The 19,158-nt window shown below is 48.4% G+C and overlaps 1 protein-coding gene across 1 annotated transcript in view; it reads right to left on the minus strand.

Annotated features, from left to right (window-relative positions):
- The window catches only part of Myrip (myosin VIIA and Rab interacting protein), a 171,515-nt gene that overhangs the window by 68,744 nt on the left and 83,613 nt on the right, over positions 1–19,158 (minus strand). Inside the window, exon 3 of the mRNA XM_052186959.1 lies at positions 13,541–13,762. Coding sequence (XP_052042919.1) covers positions 13,541–13,762 — 222 coding nt within the window. The remainder of the gene's footprint in view (positions 1–13,540; positions 13,763–19,158) is intronic.

Raw genomic sequence — 19,158 nt, forward strand, 5'->3', positions numbered from 1 at the left:
TATTAATGTATAACTGATAACTGGCAAATAAAACTGTCTATATTTAAAATGTATAAAGTGATGACCTGACCCTCATATGTACTAGGAACCAATACATTCCGTATCTCACATAGTTACCTTTACTTTTTTTTTTTTTTTTTTTTCAAGACAGGGTTTCTCTGTGTAGCCCTGGCTGTCCTGGAACTCACTCTGTAGACCAGTCTGGCCTCGAACTCAGAGATCCGCCTGCCTCTGCCTCCCAGAGTGCTGGGATTACAGGCGTGAGCCACCACTGCCCCGTTGTTACCTTTAGTTTTTAAAAATTTTTTGATGATAATGCTTATTATATACTCTTTAAAAATCAAGTATAATATATCTGATAATCTCACGAAAGTGTATTTCAGATTTCATAATTTATCTTATGGCTTTTCTAACTTTTAACCAAGCCCTCACTATTGTTCAACTCGACAAGTCCATACATCTCTCTGTTTCTATATTTGCTCTCATTAAGCTTTGTATGTGTGTGTGAGTATGATATATGTGTGTAAGGTGTGCAAGCACATGTATGTGTAGGGCACATCCTGTGTGTGCACATGGACGGCAGACAAGGTCAGTGGGTCAGTGGGTATCCCGCTCTCTCACCCTCTGTCTTTGTCCCCCGAGGCAGGCTTTCTCTCTGAACCTCGAGCTGGGCTGGCAGCCGGCGAGTCCAATATTCCTTCTGTTTCTCCATCACATACCACTGGGGTTGCTTGCAGGCAGGCACAGCCACACCCAGCAGTTGCATAGATTCAAACCCAGACCCTCACACTTGTGCAGCCAGTACTTGAGGATCTACTGACTCCCCCCCACCCCCTGCCCAATCCTTTTCTCATGTAAGAGAAAGTATCTGCATGTAAGGGAGACCCACACGGAACAGCTCATCTCTGGCAGACCCTTTGTGCAGCCACTGTTCACAGTTCTGGTCAGCTCCTCATCTGATGTCTCTGAGGTGTCTGCCCTCCCTACATTGATCTTCAGATTCACCCCCCTTGCACCCTCCCTCCAGAGGCTGTTTTTGTACCAGAAGATACACTAAAATGTTCCTGGAAATTAGAAACGCAGAGACCTGGGGCTGTCAAGGCAATTATGAAAGAGACAAACAAAAGCCAGGATGGTGGCTTACTCCCTTGACATTAATAGGTCTGATATCGATATGCCGCTGCCACAGAGCTCAGCAAACACACCCTGGGAACGGAACAGCGGGCCCAGCCCGCATGTCCATGCCACCCAAACAGGAAATGAGTATCTGTGACACAGAGTTGGAACAACCTGTTCTCTACATTAAATACAACTGATCTTCCAGGAAGGGAACATCCAGGCCAGAGGCAGTGCAGCTCCCGGGGAGCTGTTAACACTGTGTGGCTCAGAGTCCTGCCTCAAGTCTGTGCCAGTGTCATTAAAGGTATCATTTTACTATCAAGTGTCCTGGGCTTGGATGAGGGTACTGTCATCTCCTATACTAGTAGTTTTCAGCCTACTAGTTTGCAGTTTGTAGTTTGCAGCAGCATGACCCTTTCATAGAGTTCCTCATGTTGTGGTGACCCCCCCCCCACCCCCAACCATAAAATTATTTCTACTTTGCAACTGTGATTTTGTTACTGTTATGAATTGTAAATATCTGATACTTGAACTCTGAGAGGGTTGCGACCCACAGGTTGAGAACCACTGTTCTAAAAGGTCAACTGCCACATAGGATGTTCCAGACCCACCCATGTCTACTGAGAAAGACCAATGGAAGAGCCGGCACATTCCACTCTTCTTCCTGGGTTGAAGAGTCACTGCTGGATTCAGGAATCTTGTCCCTTCCCTTCCTAAGGGAGTTTATGTTGCTTGTCTTCTAGTCCTGGGTTGGAGATCCGAGGTTCAAGAAAATGAGGTACAGCATGAACAAAGCGGGGGTCCGGAGCAGGGTCCGCTGTGAGGTCTCTGAGTACGGCTTACCTGCCTGCTGTAGAGGTGTGTGTGTGTGTGTGTGTGTGTGTGTTACCTGCCTGCATGCTCTCCAGGGCACAGGATAACCTGCCTGCTGTAGAGGGGTGTGTGTGTGTGTGTGTGTGTTACCTGCCTGCATGCTCTCCAGGGCACAGGATAACCTGACTGCTGTAGAGGGGTGTGTGTGTTACCTGCCTGCATGCTCTCCAGGGCACAGGATAACCTGCCTGCTGTAGAGGTGTGTGTGTGTGTGTGTGTGTGTGTGTGTGTGTGTGTGTTACCTGCCTGCATGCTCTCCAGGGCGCAGGATAACCTGCCTGCTGTAGAGGGGTGTGTGTGTGTGTGTGTGTGTGTCTTACCTGCCTGCATGCTCTCCAGGGCACAGAATAACCTGCCTGCTATAAAGGGGTGTGGGTGTGTGTGTGTATGTGTGTGTGTGTCTTACCTGACTGCATGCTCTCCAGGGCACAGGATAACCTGCCTGCTGTAGAGGGGTTGTGTGTGTGTGTGCCTGTTTTGCAGGTACTGGTGTGGGAGGTGTTATGGGTGAAGAAAGACCTGTGGAAGGCCTGTCCACCTGAGATAAAGATTGTCTAAAATTCTGCAGTGTCGAGGTAGGCAGCATTAGACTGCTGAAGCAACATTTTGAAGAGACATGCCCGGTCACCACGAGGTGTGCGCTTCATCCACTATAGAGAAAGCTTACAATCAGGACAGGTAACAGAAGAAGGTGGACAGGACTAACAGAGCGGGCCGCCTCCCACGCTGCTGCCTGCTGCCCCAGTTAGCTAATGAGCTGCCATCTCTTCCTGGGCCTGGCCCCATGCTGGGACGGCTAACAGTATCTTCAGCCATCACCCTGGAGACAAACCTCTGGGCACATCAGTGGGAGTTTTAGACTGCGCTCAGTAAAATGGAAAGACTGGTCCTACGTATGGGTGGCTCCATTCCATGGATGGGGTCCTGTTTGAATAAAGGGAAAGCCAGCTGGGATCCGGCATTCATCTCTCTCTGAGTCCTGCTAGCCAATGAGGGCTCTTGCAGCTAAGGCTCCAGGGAGACGGGAACACTTGTCTGTTGGTTTAGCCTGTGCACTCTGGGGAACTCTTTGCTATGTCACATTAGCTAGTATTCCCAATGACTGAGGCAATTTGAGGTATATGCAGAGTGTCCTCTTTTTATAGTTTACTGACATGCTCATATCTCTAAGGCCTTATCTGTCTGTCTGTCTGTCTGTGTCCCTCCATCTTTCCCTGCTTCCATATAAGGCTTTGCTCATTTGTGTTCTCATTAAAAGCATCCAAAGTTTCCATTTTATATACATATAGTGTTTATACTAGAGTGAGGTCATATGTTTTTCTGTATCTATTTGAATGATGGGCTTCTTACTAAACTAACTTACTTCAAGCATAAATGGATATTTTTTAAAGCATGATTTAATGTCTGAGGCTGTCAGAATTCAGAGAGAGAGAGAGAGAGAGAGAGAGAGAGAGAGAGAGAGAGAGAGAGAGAGCACAAGGGTGGCTGCCCATGGCTGGGGAGGGAAGGGGCATGCAGTGTCTGTCTAACCTGGGCAGAGGGCAGTCTGCTGTGCAGCCATGTTTCTGTAGATGGTGGGTGACTGCTGACCTGTGCTGTGAACACACAACACTGCTGAACCGCGTACTGGAGAAGGCTAAAGAGACAAGCTCTTTTTTTACGTGTATTTTAGAGAGTATATAAAAATGTATTTAGCAGATTTGGTCAAGAAGAGATATACATGGGTAGCCCCAAAACATGCAGTGGTTTTTGCCCCTTGAAAGAAGTCATGTCATTCCTCAGACAATCATCACTCTCAGGGGCACTGGATACCTGCATATTCAGTTTTAGAAAGACAACACTATACTGAGTTGCATTCAGACAGACTGGATGGAGAGGCTTCTGTGAAGGTGTGTTATTTTGTGGTTTGTGTTACACAATCAGAGGACAGGGCTAAACCTGGGTCTGGCAGACAATGCTAACATTTTAAACACCAGCATACCCAAGGCAGAAAGCATCTACAGCCATCCAGACAGCACTCGGTGTAAATAAACACCTCGCCGTGCTGCTGTTAATGCAAGCCCTCCCGTGAGAGCCCGGGATCCTTACAAACCGCTGGCTAAAACATTAATGAAGCAGCAGCAGTGGGTTTAGAACTACTTCACGGCACCGGTTCTTTCCTCTTGTCTCCCGCCTCAGTGAATCATCACCCGGGGCCGAGGCCGGAGAGCTTTCCTTTCCCTCTTATCACTTTAAAGCTTCACTCTCAGCCTGGGAGTGTTTGAGTCCATCTCACATCACTGAGGGTTCTGGGAGGATGGAAGATAGCAACTTTGTACAAAATACTGTGTTCCTATCCAGCTTTCAAGGCTAAACAGTCTTTGCTGGGTGAATACTGTATACAATGTGTCCTCAATAGTAACAGTAGTCTCTGCTTCTCAGCTTCCTTTTAAGGAAACCAGAGGAAAACATCTAAAACCCTCAAAATACTTTGCTCTCCTAAAACAAAGCATTCCCTTTCTTTGTGTGTGTTGGAAGTGAGGGCAGAGGCTGACTTCCTCAATTGCTGTCCATTTTGTATTTTGGCCTGAGTCTGCACAAAAGGCTAGGTTGACTGGTCTGAGTCCCAGGTGTCCTCCTGTCTCTGCCTCCCCGGTATAGGAATTATGAATTTACATCACTGTGTCTGACTTTTAGCTCTTAACATGGGGTCCAGGGCTCCAGGTCCTGACCTCTTTAGCGACTGAACCATGTCTTCAGGGCTTTCACATTTTCTTCTACATAGTGAGGTTTCACAAGAGAGGGCAGGACACTGGTCAGCTGGTATGGAAGGCAATGTTCATCACTGGGGGCAGAATAAGTACATGTGATTCTGCAAGAAAATATAGCATTACCTAAAAGGCAAAAATATGTACAGGCTGGGATTGAAGTTTTAATCCTAGAGTCCTTCAGAGAACAGCCAGAGTCCAAAGGGCACCTGCAAGAAAAGGTGTGTGGAGCACTGTCTGTCTGCAGGTGCACAGAGCAGTGTCTGCAGGAGCACACAAAGCAAGAATAGAAACATGTTTGAAATCACGAAAATGGGTGAATCAACTACCGTGATGCAGTATCAGGAAAAACTTCACAAGGTGCTGCAAAGCTATGGCTCTTGCAGAGGCATGGGCATCAGAGTCAATAAACGTAAGCAAGATGTGGTAAAAAAAAAAAAAAAAAGTAGCCATGTTGACCACCATCCGGGCCTCTGAGCTTCTGTTGAACCTGGAGAAGTTCACCTGCAAAGCTAGCTGCCCAGCAAGTCCTAGGGTTCCGTTTCTTTCCGCAATGTACTGCATCCCCCATGTTCTCAGGTTGCAGACCCACGCCATTGTGCCTGGATTTTTTTTTAATGTAGGGATCTGAACTCAGATCTCCAAGCTTCCACGGCAAGCATCTACATGCAGAGTCATCTCTCAGCCTCTCTGTTTTGTTTTTTTTTTTTCACACCAGCATTCTGAGGAACATTAACACATTTTATTCTGTACTGTATCCCTCAGCCTGTTTGACATTTCCTCAAGATTACATTTTCTGGGAGACTTGGGTAGGGACTTTGTCTGAGGGCCGCATGAACAGAACATCACACTGGCTTCTCCTAAGGACGTTTCACCTCCAATACCAAAGTCTACCGGGATCCCTAACAATCTAAAGCTTTTCTGCTCTACCCACAGTCCTGTGGGATGGGACTGTTCACACAGGAACCTTTTCTGTTTGCTGTATGTATCATGATAGATAAAGCTATCACAAGAGCTAATTATCCAAGGAGGATTAAATGAACAGGGCACGTGTCCCTACAGTACACAGAACTCAACTGACAGCACCTTTCACACAAAGTTCACTTCCATGAGTGAACAGGCAGTTAGAATAACAACTACGTCTTCCCCAACCCCCAACCCCCAGTGTCTGGCAAGCATGCTGGATATTGTTTTCAGGATGCATTTTGATGACAGGACATTACAATGTAAAAAAAAATGAGAATCTTATTAAAATCAAGTTGACATGATTTGATTATTAGTTAAGAATCTGATGCACAGGTATTCTGCATCTCCTAAACTTCATATATTCTATAGATTTTATACTTGTTTTGAAATAAAATATAGTTGATGTAATTATTGTATAGTATGATATTTTAAAATATTTTGATATTGTTCTCATCATTTCAGTAAACCGTTTATAGAAGTATAAAATGCAGGGGATGGGGTTCGCTCAGCCAGCCAAGCGCCTGGGGTGTGAGTCTGAGGGGCGGACCCTGAGGAGCCAGGCGTGATGCTCACATCTATAATCCTAGCACTGAGAGGCAGAGACAGGGGGATCCCTGAAGCCCGCTGGCCAAAGCCAGCCTAGCTGAAGAGTGAGCTCCAGGTTCAGTGAAGAGACGCCACCTCCCTGGACACCATTAGGACGCAGCCCACACCCTCTGCTCTGAGAGCACCGGGCTGCCATGAAGCATCTACTCTCCGAAGAGGCTCAGAAGATGAGCTGAGATCACGGTGGCCGCGACCATCAGTCTCTGCATCTAACTAAGTGTGGATGGGAGTTCGTCTAGCCTTCACCACAGGACATCTACAGACACCTGGGTTAGACCGAGGAGGCGGCGGCGCTGTGGACACCTTCTGATCCCTTGCTCAGAGCATGCATTGCCAGGAGGCTGAACAAGGTAACAACAGAGGGAGCTGTAGCTCAGAAGCCCACAGTCGTCGCTGTAGTGAAATAGGAAAAGAACGGCCACAGCTGGGGATTGCTATCAGTCACGTAGAGAGAACGCTACTTGTCATTCAAAAAAAAAATGAGTGAAGTTTACTAATACATAGTTGTTCAAGGAAAAAGTATACACACCTGAGAAATGTTAGAGATACATCTCACACACACACACACACATATAGGATAGATATATATAATGATATATAAAACAAAATGCAAAATAAAACTTGAACTTGTATTTTGTAAGTGCAACTAGAAATCTTACATCTATCAGATTTATAAAAATTAAAAATATATTTTAAGCCAGGTGGTGGTAATTCACACCTTTAATACCAGGACTTGGGAGGCAGAGACAGGTGAATCTCTGAGTTCATGGCCAGCATGGTCTACAGAGTGAGTTCCAGGACAGCCCAGAGCAACACATAATGTATTATGTGTTTTAACATATAATTGCATTATAATATTCATTACACTAATATTAATAAGTTACATGTGATATAAATAATATATGACATATAACGTGTGTGTGTGTGTGTGTATTTTATAGCTGGGGAGGTATCTCAAGGGTAAAGCACTTAACTGTGCAAGTGTGAGGACCAGAGTTTAAAAACTGTGTGCGTCCACACGTTCGTGCACATGTGTGCGTGTGATGGTCAGCACCTGAGAGGTGAGGACGGGATCTCCACAGCAAGCTGGTACAAGATCAGCACAATCATGGAGCTGAGTCCACATGGAGAGCCTCCCTTGGTGTGTAAGGTGGGGGAGAGTGGCAGGAAAGGACACCTGTGTCACGTGGCTTCTGTATACAAACACCTACATGTGTGCCCCTCATGCATATGAATACATGTACACACACGTATGCCCAAACAGTACACACACATATATATCAGCAAAAATACACTTTAAGCCGGGCAGTGGTGGCGCACGCCTTTAATCCCACAACTTGGGAGGCAGAGGCAGGTAGATTTCTGAGTTTGAGGCCAGCCTGGTCTACAGAGTGAGTTCTAGGACAGCCAGGGCTACACAGAGAAACTCTGTTTCAGAAAAAAAAAAAAAAACACTTTAATATCAATTATTAGCAAGGCTGTGACACAGCGACCCTTCCACGGAGGTTGAGGATGGAAACTGTTCTCCTGCCGGAACACACTTGGGCCGTGTGTGTCCGACAACAGGGAAGCCAGGCTTAGCTGTGTATCCGGGAAAGGACAGACTGCACGAGGGGAGAGCCCGAGAGGAAAGGGCAAGGTTGCACCGTTGCTGTTCTATAATGTGGAGAGTCAAGAAACAAACACTGCAAATATTGCAATAATATATATTATTGCAAGTAAGAAAGAAAGGTTAGGGCCCTATTAGTGAGGGTGGATAGCTTTCCTCTGCTAGCTCCCAACATCTGTCTGCCTAAAAACCACAAGAGATATTTTTCTCCTCTTACATACTTAACGCCAGCTGCAAGGAGGGTCCTTTCCACAGAAATCACTTAGAAATTCCAACTAATGCTGATTCCACAGTCTTCCAGATGTACAAACAAAACACCTCACATCAGCACCAGAGGACAGACATCAACTTTAGCATGACCCATGACCTGCATGCTCAAGGTCTGCTGCCCAAACCAATCGTACGGTGCCAATCTGCCTGCAAAGGAGGATGGGACACGCGATGAACTCATGGGACACTGGTGAGCAGTGTGCACTGTGTAAAGGAACCGCAAGTGTCAACATGGAATAAATGTGACAGACTGGAACAGATTCAGAGAGGACAATGACAGTAATAGACAGAGAAGTGATTGATGAGTGTATAGATGGATGGATGACATACAAACAGACACAGACTGAACACAATGTGAGTTTTCCAAAGAAGTTAACAACTGGGAGTTTTGCTGAAGGATTTCATAAGCCAGAGCACGACTGTAGCTATGCTAACAGCATAAAGGAATAAAAGAATACAAGCACCATTTCAAAACGGCTGCCCCTTGGGGGAAAGGGAGCACTCAGACTTCCACAGGATTGTGACGGTTTAGTTCATTGTTTGGGTGAGGGGCTGTAATAGAAGGTCTGATAGAGTCTAGTCCAGTGTGGTCTGGACTTCATTATGTAGCCAAGGATGACCGTGTGTGTGTGTGTGTGTGTGTGTGCATCCATGCACACATGTGCGCATGCATGTGGAGTCCAGAAGCTGACAATGTGTGTCTTCCCCTATCACTCTTCACTTGATTGATTTATTAATTGATTGATTGATTGATTTACCGAACCGGGGTCTCTTAACAAACCTGGAGCTCTATGACTTGGTTAGACTGCTTAGTCAGCAAACCACAGCGGTTCGCCCATCTCTGCCCTTCCACGTTGCTGAGGTTATACCTACACTACAGATGTGCCCCACCATGCAGATATCGGTGCTGGGAATCCAAGCTCCGGCCTTGGGACTCACATGCCGAGCACTTTGACAGCCGTGCCAGCTCCCAGGCCCTGGTCTTGACCTTCTGGACTGCTCATCTCCACCTCCGTGTCTCCAGCTCCTTCCTAAGTGCTGAGATTACAGGCGCGTGCACCACCATGCCAAGCTCATTGTCCGGCGCTCACTTAGCTGGGTGAGTCTGCTTGTTTTATGGGAGCAGAAAGATGCAGCGCACACGGTTAGGTACGGCACGAATACCTCCAGCTCTTCCTGGCAAAGCTATTGTCTCCCGCACACACTGCTCAGCTCCCTGGGGATGCTGATGTAAAACAATGCACTCAATATTGAAGTTAGTCAATGATGACTTGAGTGCTATATCCCAGTCCCTGGGGCCCAGGTCTCCCCATCCGAGACCCCAGCTTACCAAGACCCTCCATCTGTGACCCCACCTTGGTGGGTTCTTTAACTGCCCAGGTCAGTGCTGGGAAATAAACAGATTTTATTTATACACACACACACACACATATATATATATAATTTTATATATATATATATATAAAAGCAGATTGTTTTTACAGTGGTAAATGAAGACAACAAATGGAGGAAATTACTTCCTGCTTAGATGCAATCGTACCAGCTTAATATTTTATTAGGAAAAATACCTACTCAAAAAACCCAGAACAAAATAACAGAAACAGTGCCAAGTAATTGCAGCTAAGACTCTGCTGTGGTTTATAGTTCTCTTTTCTCTGTTATAGATTCTGACTGAGTATTGTTTTCTCCAGATTCTAAAAGACAGAATAACTTGCCTAGAATCACACAACACATGAGCAGTTAATTCAGGCTTTGCATCCAGACCTAAGCTATGCAAAGCTCATAGACTCTACATGAGAATCTCAGGGCCACTAAGTCCATGCTCTTTCCTCTGGAGGTGTTTGCAGCAGAGGATAACACTGGGCTTCTCTCTAGTGTGCATCTCCAGAGCAGAGTGCCACATTCAGTGTGTGTGGAGCACCATCCCCAGGGCACAGCACAAACCACAGGGTGGAGCACCATCTCCAGGGCAGAGCACCAACCTCGGTGGAGCACCAACCCTAGGGTAGAATACCAATCCCTGTACAGAGAATCAACCTGTGGGTGGAGCATCACCCCCACTTCAGAGTACCAACCTCAGGGAGGAATACCATCCCCATTTCAGAACACCAACCTGTGGGTGGAGCATCACCCCCACTTCAGAGCACCAACCTCAAGGTGGAGCACCATCCCCACTTCAGAGCACTAACCTCAGGGTGGGAGCACCAACCTCAGGGTGGGAGCATCATCCCCACTTCAGAGTACCAACCTCAGGGTGGAGTATCAACCTCAGGGTGGAGCACCATCCCCAGTACAGAGAATCAACTTGTGGGTAGAGCATCACCCCCACTTCAGAGCACCAACCTCAGGGTAGAGCATCATCCTCAGTGCATAGAACCAACCTCAGGGTGGAGCACCAACCTCAGGGTGGAGGACCATCCCCAGTACAGAGAATCAACCTGTGGGTAGAGCATTACCCCCATTTCAGAGCACCGACCTCAGGGTGGAGAATCCTCATTGCAGAGCACCAGCCTCAGGGTGGAGCACCATTCCAGTGTGTGCAGAGTGCTATTTACTGTGCTGAGCACCCTCCACTGGGAACTGAAGCCATGTCCTCGAGAAGAGCGGCCATTACTTCTAACTGCTATGACAACCCTCCGCCCTGATGTGCACTTTCTCAGTGTCCCACCTTGTGCTCACTAAGAAGCAGAAGATTGATCCAGTCCTACCCATCATTCTGCCTTTGCTATGGTTTTTATTGCTGTGAAGAGACACTATGATCAAGGGAACTCTTAAAAGGGCAGACATTTCGTTGGGGCTGGCTTACAGTTTCAGAAGTCCAGTCCATTGTCATCATGGTGGGAAGCAGCAGCGTGCATGCAGGCAGACATGGTGCTGGAGGAGCCAAGCGTTCTACATCTCCATCTGAAGACAGCTGGGAGGGGACTCTCCTTCCACACTGGGTGGAGCTTGAGCACAGAGACCTCAAAGCTCACCCCCACAGTGCCACACCTCCTCCTTCAAGGCCACACCTCCTAATAGTGCCACTCTCCACAGACCAAGCATACTCAAACCACCACATATCCCAAACCTAACTGTGGAGACCAGGCTGTTCCCTGCCTTAAGCTACTCTTGTATTGTGCAGGACAGCAGTTTTCTAGCCCGTGCTATGTGCTGAGAGACTCCATTTTACAAGCAGCTTCTATGGTGTTTGAAGCGGGGGTGGGCACACTCCTGGATGGGCACATTCACCGCACCATCTGTCAGGTGACACTACCTGGTGAGGGATTTGGAAGTGCACATGGAGATAATATAGTGATATCAGGACAACCAGGCCCAGGAACTCAGTAGACTCAGAGTTTGACTCCCTTACCTGACTCTACATGACACCCTGCCACCTGTCATCTGATCACTCAGTGTGTGCATCAAGGACACAGGTGGAGAACTCTCCACAGTCCTGGGCTTCAGCCGCTCTGTTCCTCTGTGGCTGCAGCCTACCCCGGCTGCCGGCTGTCTGTCCTCTTACTCATCTGTCTGGGCCTGTCCATCTGTCGGTTCATTCATCTGTCCTGGTCCTGTCTTTTGCCTCACCTCATTCGTCTCAGAGACTGCTGTATGCATGGTTCTCTTGCCTCTCCCCAGACTCTCTTGTTTTTTTTTTTTTTAAGATTTATTTATTTCACGTATGTGAGTACGCTGTCGCTGTCTTCAGACACACCAGAAGAGGGCATCAGATCCCATTACAGAATGGTTGTGAGCCACCGTGTGGCTGCTGGGAATTGAACTCAGGACCTATGGAAGAGCAGTCAGTGCTCTTAACCACTGAGCCATCTCTCCAGCCCTCCCAGACTCTCTTATACTCCTAATAGTTCCCCAGGTCTTTCTGAAGTTTCTTGACTCTTTAACTCTTTGCAGCCATTCTGTAAGGTACATATATACATGATAGATAGATTGATAGATGGATAGATGATAGACAGATGATAGATTTGCAGTGCGGTATGTGCAATGTATGTATGATCTGAGCGCTGATATGGGTAATTAAGTTCGGATTGAGAACCCGTGTCTCCCTCAGCTGGAGGCACTAAGCCAAGCAGAGATATTTGGTAAATCGCTGTTGTTGAAACTTGCGTGCCCTCCGACTTGGTCACTTAATACATGCTGACGTTGCGGAAAGCCACACACACACTTGCCTATGTTTCTGGCGCAGCTGCCCGTGCTCACAACAGTCAGTTACCATGGGTCTTCCCCTCCTCCCAGGCCTCCCCCTGTCCACCAAGCCTCCACGTGGCATGGGACAGTCTCGGCTGTGCGATGTGTAGGACCTGGGGTACCCAAGGTTCTACCCAAGCCTGGACACCACATGACGAGAAGCCACTTTTCTGTGGAAGCCTGCACCACAGGCTGTTTGGGTCTTTGCTATGCAGAGCCAGCTTCCTCAGAGACCCTGCTCACCCACTCAGCCGCTGTCCCCACAAACCAGCTCCTGGGGAAATGCTAGGACTTGGCTTGTTAAAGTGTGTAAGCATGGCAGAGCTGGGAGAGGAGAGAGGGGAAGGAAGGCTGGCTTTCTGAGTGTGGCTCACGCACAGCCAGCCTGCTTTGGGGGTTACCACGCAGAGCTATGGAGCCACTGGGAATGACAGTGAACCCTGAAGACAATGACATCAGCAGAGATTTAAGACAGACACCGGCTATCAAACTCACCAGTTCCCAAACACTCCGCATGCCACAGGGAGACTATGAGCTGCAGGTGGGTCTGTACGGCGGCAGCACCCATACCCCACCCCCCCTTGCATGGACGGACTGTCTTTTACTCTTGACAATCCTGCTTCCATCTTTGGCCTCTATGAGGCTTTCTCCAAACCCTCCTGAGAGCTAGCCATGCTTAGTTAGGGTCCCCTGAGTTGATTAGGACTTCTTTGTTAGCAACACGCGTGGAGGTGAATAGTTGTGTCCCTTCATGTCCTTATGCATCTGAGTTTTTAGGAGCCCACCCAGTTTACTCATGTTTTCATAAAATAGTGCAGGTTTTGTGAACCCAGAACACTTAGGGAAGAATGAAAGGAACAGGTGGAGCATGGGAGAAGCTGGAGCATGGGAGAAGCTGGGGCATGGGAGAAGCTGGGGCATGGGAGAAGCTGGGGCATGGGAGAAGCTGGGGCATGGGAGAAGCTGGGGCATGGAGAAGCTGGGGCATGGGAGAAGCTGGGGCATGGGAGAAGCTGTATCTTTCATCCCAACAGCCTCCTTTATGCTCTCCCATGGCTCCTCTCATCCCCTCTCTGACATCCTCTCCTGGCACACCTGTCCATTAATGCTGGAGGACATGGTGGTGCCAACAGCCCAGGCCTGCAAGTATGTGTCCACTCACCTGGCTTGCTGGCAGACACAGCAGACCCACAGCTTCTCATGCTTCTGGTAGGAGCAGCAACTCTTGCAGACGCTGAACTTGCATTCCCCACAGCGGCGCCTGGCGTTGACCAGGAAGGTGAAGGGCGAGCAGCAGCGCATGCAGCAGCGCTCCACGAACTTCTGGTGCTTCGAGAGGATGCTGCACTTGCGGTTCTCCTCAGCCAGCCTCTGCTTCATCTCACTGCAAACCAGAAGGAGAGGGAGAAGGTGAGGCAGAAAGAAACACAAGGGCGGGACTGTCAGCCCTTGTAAGATCTTCCTGTAGAAGAACAATAAGGGCTGCAGAGATGGCTTGGCGGTTAAGAGCACCGACTGCTCTTCCGGAGGGCCTGAGTTCAAATCCCAGCAACCACATGGTGTCTCACAACCATCTGTAATGAGATCCGACACCCTCTTCTGGTGTGTCTGAGGACAGCTACTGTGTACTCATAATCAATCAATCAATCTTTTTTGAAAAGAACAATAAAACCAGAGACAGTATATGTACGTGTGTGTGTGTGTGTGTGTGTGTGTGTGTGTGTGTGTTGAATGTGCATGCAGTGACCAGAGTGTGCCTGTGTGGGCATGCATGTGTGCACATGTGTGCATGCCTGTGCATCTGCTTGTGTGTATGTTGAATGTACATGTGGAGACCAGAGTGTGCTTGTGTGTGCTGAATGTGGGTGTGGAGACCAGAGCTCAATCCTGAGTGGCCTCTATCTGCAAGGCTCAGGGACAATCAGGCAAAGGGCAGAAGAAAGGTTTTAAGAACCTGAGATGAGGGAGGACCAGAGACAGTGTCTTCTGGACATGATGGGTTGTAACCCTCACCACCAGCAGCTGTGGTGGCCACACAAGATCAAGACAGGTGACATTCCAGCATGGAGAGGGACTCATGAGCTCCCACTCCTAACAAAAGAGCTATAGGCCACTGACTGTGTCTATGCAAGGGAGAGGCAGTTTGCTTAAGGGTGTGTACTGGCTGGTTCTGTGTGTCAACTTGGCATAAGCTGGAGTTAATCGGAGAAAGGAGCTTCAGGTAAGGAAATGCCTCCATGAGATCCAGCTGTGGGGCATTTTCTCATTTAGTGATCAAGGGGGGGCGGGGGGAGGACCCATTGTGGGTGGTGCTGGTGGTCTTGGATTCTATAAGAAAGCAAGCTGAGCAAGCCAGGGGAAGCAAGCCAGTAAGTAACATCCCTCCATGACCTCTGCATCCTGACCTGTTTGAGTTCCAGTCCTGACTTCCTTAGTGCTGAACATTGGACATATAAGCTGAATAAACCCTTTCATCCCCAACTTGCTTCTTGGTCATGATGTTTGTGCAGGAATAGAAACCCTGACTAAGACAGTGTGTGACCCTTGGTAGATCAACTATACTCCAGTAGATGGCTCCATACCCAGAAATAGTTGGGTAGCACAGTTGGAATTGGTGAGTTATTAAAATTGTTAGAAGAGGATATGAAACTGGATGTAGGCTTAGGGGACTGAGAGAAGTTAACAGGAACAGTCAGGATGCACATGATCAAAATTCATTACATACACTTCTTGAAAATTAAATAAAAATGTTCTTAAAAACACACTGGTGTCTTACTCCATTGCTTCTCAAAACTATTTTTTGAGACAGGCTCTCTTACTCAGCCTGGAGCTCACTGATTGGCTAAACCAGCTGGTCAGTGAGCTCTGGGTATCCTCCTGCCTCCGGCTCCTCAGTGCTGGGATTACAGACACCCACCACCACATCAGAGTTTAATGTTGCTTCTGGAAACCTGAACTCATGTTCTCACTCTTCCATGGCTGGTCCTTTCCACACTGATCCGTCTTACCGGTCTCCAGAGAGGCCAAGCCTTCACCTCATGTCCACAGAGAAACTCTGAATGGTGGGTTGATTTTGTGTATCCCCGAGTGTCATGAAAACCCAAGCACCGCTTCAGACGCTACATTACCTCTAACAATAAGCAGCCTTACAGAATAAAACCTTTCACTTCATTAACGCCTTCTTAGAGGGGAGAAGATTGCTTCTGTTAGAACATTAATCCTCACAACAGCCCTGCTGGGAGTCTGATGTAGTCAGGATCTCGGTTCACACCCTGGAGGCTCGAGCAGGGTTGAAAAGCTTTCAGATAAACAGGAGTCGATCTGGACCCCAGGCAGATCTGAGAGGCTGGCGGCTCGCATCTGGAGGAAAGACCATCATCTCCACCAAAGAGCTCCTGGTCACACCGGCACACAGCCAGCTACAGTCACAGTCATGTCAACTCCGACAGCTTGTGCATCCCTGGGAGGTCAGCGAAAGGGGTGGAGGAGCCGTGGCCCCAAACATCTTGAGCAACATGGCAGGCACCACAGTGGCCCCACGGGGACAGAAGTTATATTTAACTACTATTCCTCAATCCTATGACTGCATCATGTGTGGTGTCTCAGCGTCAGCAGGACTATGAGATAGTCAGGCAGGTGGACTTTCTTGGGGCCATGACAACCAATCATGTATCAGTGGCCTTCATTGACCAAAGCATATACTATATAACTGCATTAAGTTCTCTTTGCTATTAAACTTTATGTTTAGTACATCTCATTTATTAGTTATATTAATATGTATGCATATATGTATGTATGCATGTATGTTTATACCTTATTAATATAGTATTTATGTTTTCTATCAAACCCTGAGCCAAGCACTTTCCCCAGACTTCTTGGGGCGGGGGTTGGGGGGACAGGAAAAGGACCATTCAGGGCAGACGAGACAGGAAAGACTATGGGAGGTGGAAGCTGAGACAGCCACTTCACATGGCGAAGAGGATGAGAAAGGCCACCATTAGGCAAAGAGCTGTCAGGTGGAGACTGGCTCAGCAGGGAAGGGAGGCTCAACCAGTTGTGTGGTTGGCTTGACTATGCACCAAAAGCCAAGACTGGGGAGGGGCACTGTAGTCCTGGAGGGGAAGGTGGCTGGGGCTCGCTCTAGAGTAGCCATCTGCAGACTCTCCCTTCTGCCTGGTCCTCCTGTGTGCATCCACGATACATTTATTCTTTTTCTTTTTACTTAGAAGCACATGTCAGAATCTTCCGCTAATACACACAGACAACAGGTTCTGCTATGAAGCCTGGCTGAACACAAGACAACTCCCCCCTCCCCTCTCCCCCTCCCCCCGGCTGGTCCAAACCTGCATCACGAGGCAGTTTTTGTCTTAGAGGACTGTCCCCCTGTTGCCGTAGCTCTGACCTTGAACAGCAGCAGCAACAACACAACCTTCCCTCTCCCAGGAGCTGTCCATCACTCTGCAGATGGCGGTAAACAGAATGGAGATGTGTAGAGCTCTTTTCTCTCCCCGACTGAGGAGGGCACCGATCTCCACCTCAAAGCGTAGCTGCGGAGTGCTCCTGACAACTGCCGTGTCATGTGCTGCCGTTGAATGTGAACTCCCACCTAATCAGAGGCACATCTGATTCATCTGTGGGAGGGAGGTGCCTGTGGAGGAGCCTGTCAGCAGGGAGGAGACGGCACTAGGGGTGGCGGCCTGGTGGCAGCCCTGCGCTGTCCATCCTCAACAGCCCTGTTCACGGCAGACACCTTCCCGAAATCTAAGTTCACGGCGGGAGCTGTAGAGAAACCTGCAGAGTGGTTGGTTTGTTACCTTACACTTGTGTGTGTGGTGTATGCAAGCGCGTGCACCTGTGGAGACCAGAAGTCAACACTGGGTGACAAGCGAAGCTCTCCACGGTGCCTCTCCCGGGTCACAGAGTTCACTGCTCAGCTGCACTACTGACAAGTGAGTCCCAGGATCCTCGAGTCTCCACCTGCAGCCTGCGATGACAGGCATGTGTTACCATACATCTTATGTATGTGCTGGGGATCAGGGCCTTGTGCTTATTTTACCTCTGAGCCATATTCCCAGTCCCTAAAGAACACTTAAAAAATATCCCACAGGGGTAGGGGCTGGAGAGAAGACTCAGTGGTTATGAGCACTGGCTGCTTCTGCAGAGGACCTAGTTTTAATTATCAGCACCCACAAGGTGGTTCACAGCAGTCTGTGGCTCCAGTTCTGGGGGATTCGACGCCCTCTAGTGGCCTTTTGTGTTGTACCTACATCCATGTAGGCAAACCACTCATAAACACAAATAAATCTTTAAAAACCCCATCTTTAAACACCCTACAGTATTACATTTCTTTAAATCTCCTTTCCCGGAGCACAGGAAGGTCTAACCCTCCTCCTTCATGTCTTTTATTTTAAAAACAGGCAACAGGGATCACCTGTGGGCATCGGCCAAGTGCAACCCTCAAAGCCATCAGCAGTAAAGGAAAGAGGGCTCAGCCACTTTCCACAGTGCTCTCTGGAGGGTGAGCCCAGGGCCATTCTGCATTTGGATGGGCTGGGGTCCCTTTTCGTAGGCTCGATGCTGCAGCTTTACTCGCATGCGCAACGTGATGTGCGGGCAGCGTAGTGCCAGAGTCGGCCATGAGACCAATCTCCAGCACCACACACAAATACCAGGATTACAATCAGGAAACCCAAGGGGGCTCAAAACAGGACTGTCCAATTTATACCTCAAGTGTTTTGATTCCCACTAGTAACTTTGTGGCTGTCTCTACCACCTCTGCAGCTGGCTCCAGGCGCCCACAGGGTCTGAGCTGGAGGGAAACCTCATGGCTTCCTGATGGAACTCTTCCTTGTGAGGACTATGATGTCACCAGGCTGTGGGGATTTCTTGGCTCCATTTTAACTTACTGGCTGTATGTGCGGCCTGTTACCCACTGAAAGGTTACATTGTACGTGACGGTAAACAATGAAGCACAGGCTGGTTTTAGGATGGATTCCAATGAGTAATTTAAATAGTTCCTGATGAATGTGGAATAATAACATAATCATAAATTAGTGTTAAACAAAATACACTAGTGTCAAATACAAAAACACAAGGAAGCAATTTTAAAAGCCACCAATACAACACACACGGCACACACTGAGCTAATGGATGTGTTCTTTAAGTTGAGTTCACAAAGTTTTTCTTATCAAAATGTGTGTTTTTCAGTTCACCCGGACTGCTGTGGTAGCTTGCTCATTTCACATGGGGACAAAAGAGAAAGACAAAATCGGTTCCTTTATTGTTGGACCCCTTTGCTCACCCATTTAGCGGCTAATGTTTTCCCGCCAGGTATCGGGGACAGAAAGCAAACTGCCTGCCCTCCACTGCAGAAAGAAGGGCTGAGGTGCTGCAGACAGGCGTGTAAGGTGTCAGGCAGCAGGGGTGGGGGGTCTGGGTGGTATACAGCACACAGAAGTAGGGGTGCCCACACTGGCTTTGGAAGTATGTGCCAGAGCTACCAACATGTATGGGAAGACACTGTAGATGGAGCAGTCGTCACCTCTTGCACCTCTTGTGTGTGAGAAGAGATTAAGCTGGGGGTCAGGGACGCAGGCTGGCGGTGGAGCTCCAAGAGCCTCCGTGCCTAGCCAGAGTGAAGTGTTCAGAGGTCATGAGAAGAAGGTAGCGACTGCCTTCACTGGGTGGTGGCAGACAGTGAGACCCGCAGAACTGGGTGTCAAAGAGAACTCCCAACAGAATAAAGAGAGAGCTGGATCAGAGGAGAGACACTGGATCAAG

Source organism: Apodemus sylvaticus, chromosome 7 (assembly GCF_947179515.1).
Source record: "Apodemus sylvaticus chromosome 7, mApoSyl1.1, whole genome shotgun sequence".
Classification (NCBI taxonomy): Eukaryota; Metazoa; Chordata; class Mammalia; order Rodentia; family Muridae; genus Apodemus; species Apodemus sylvaticus.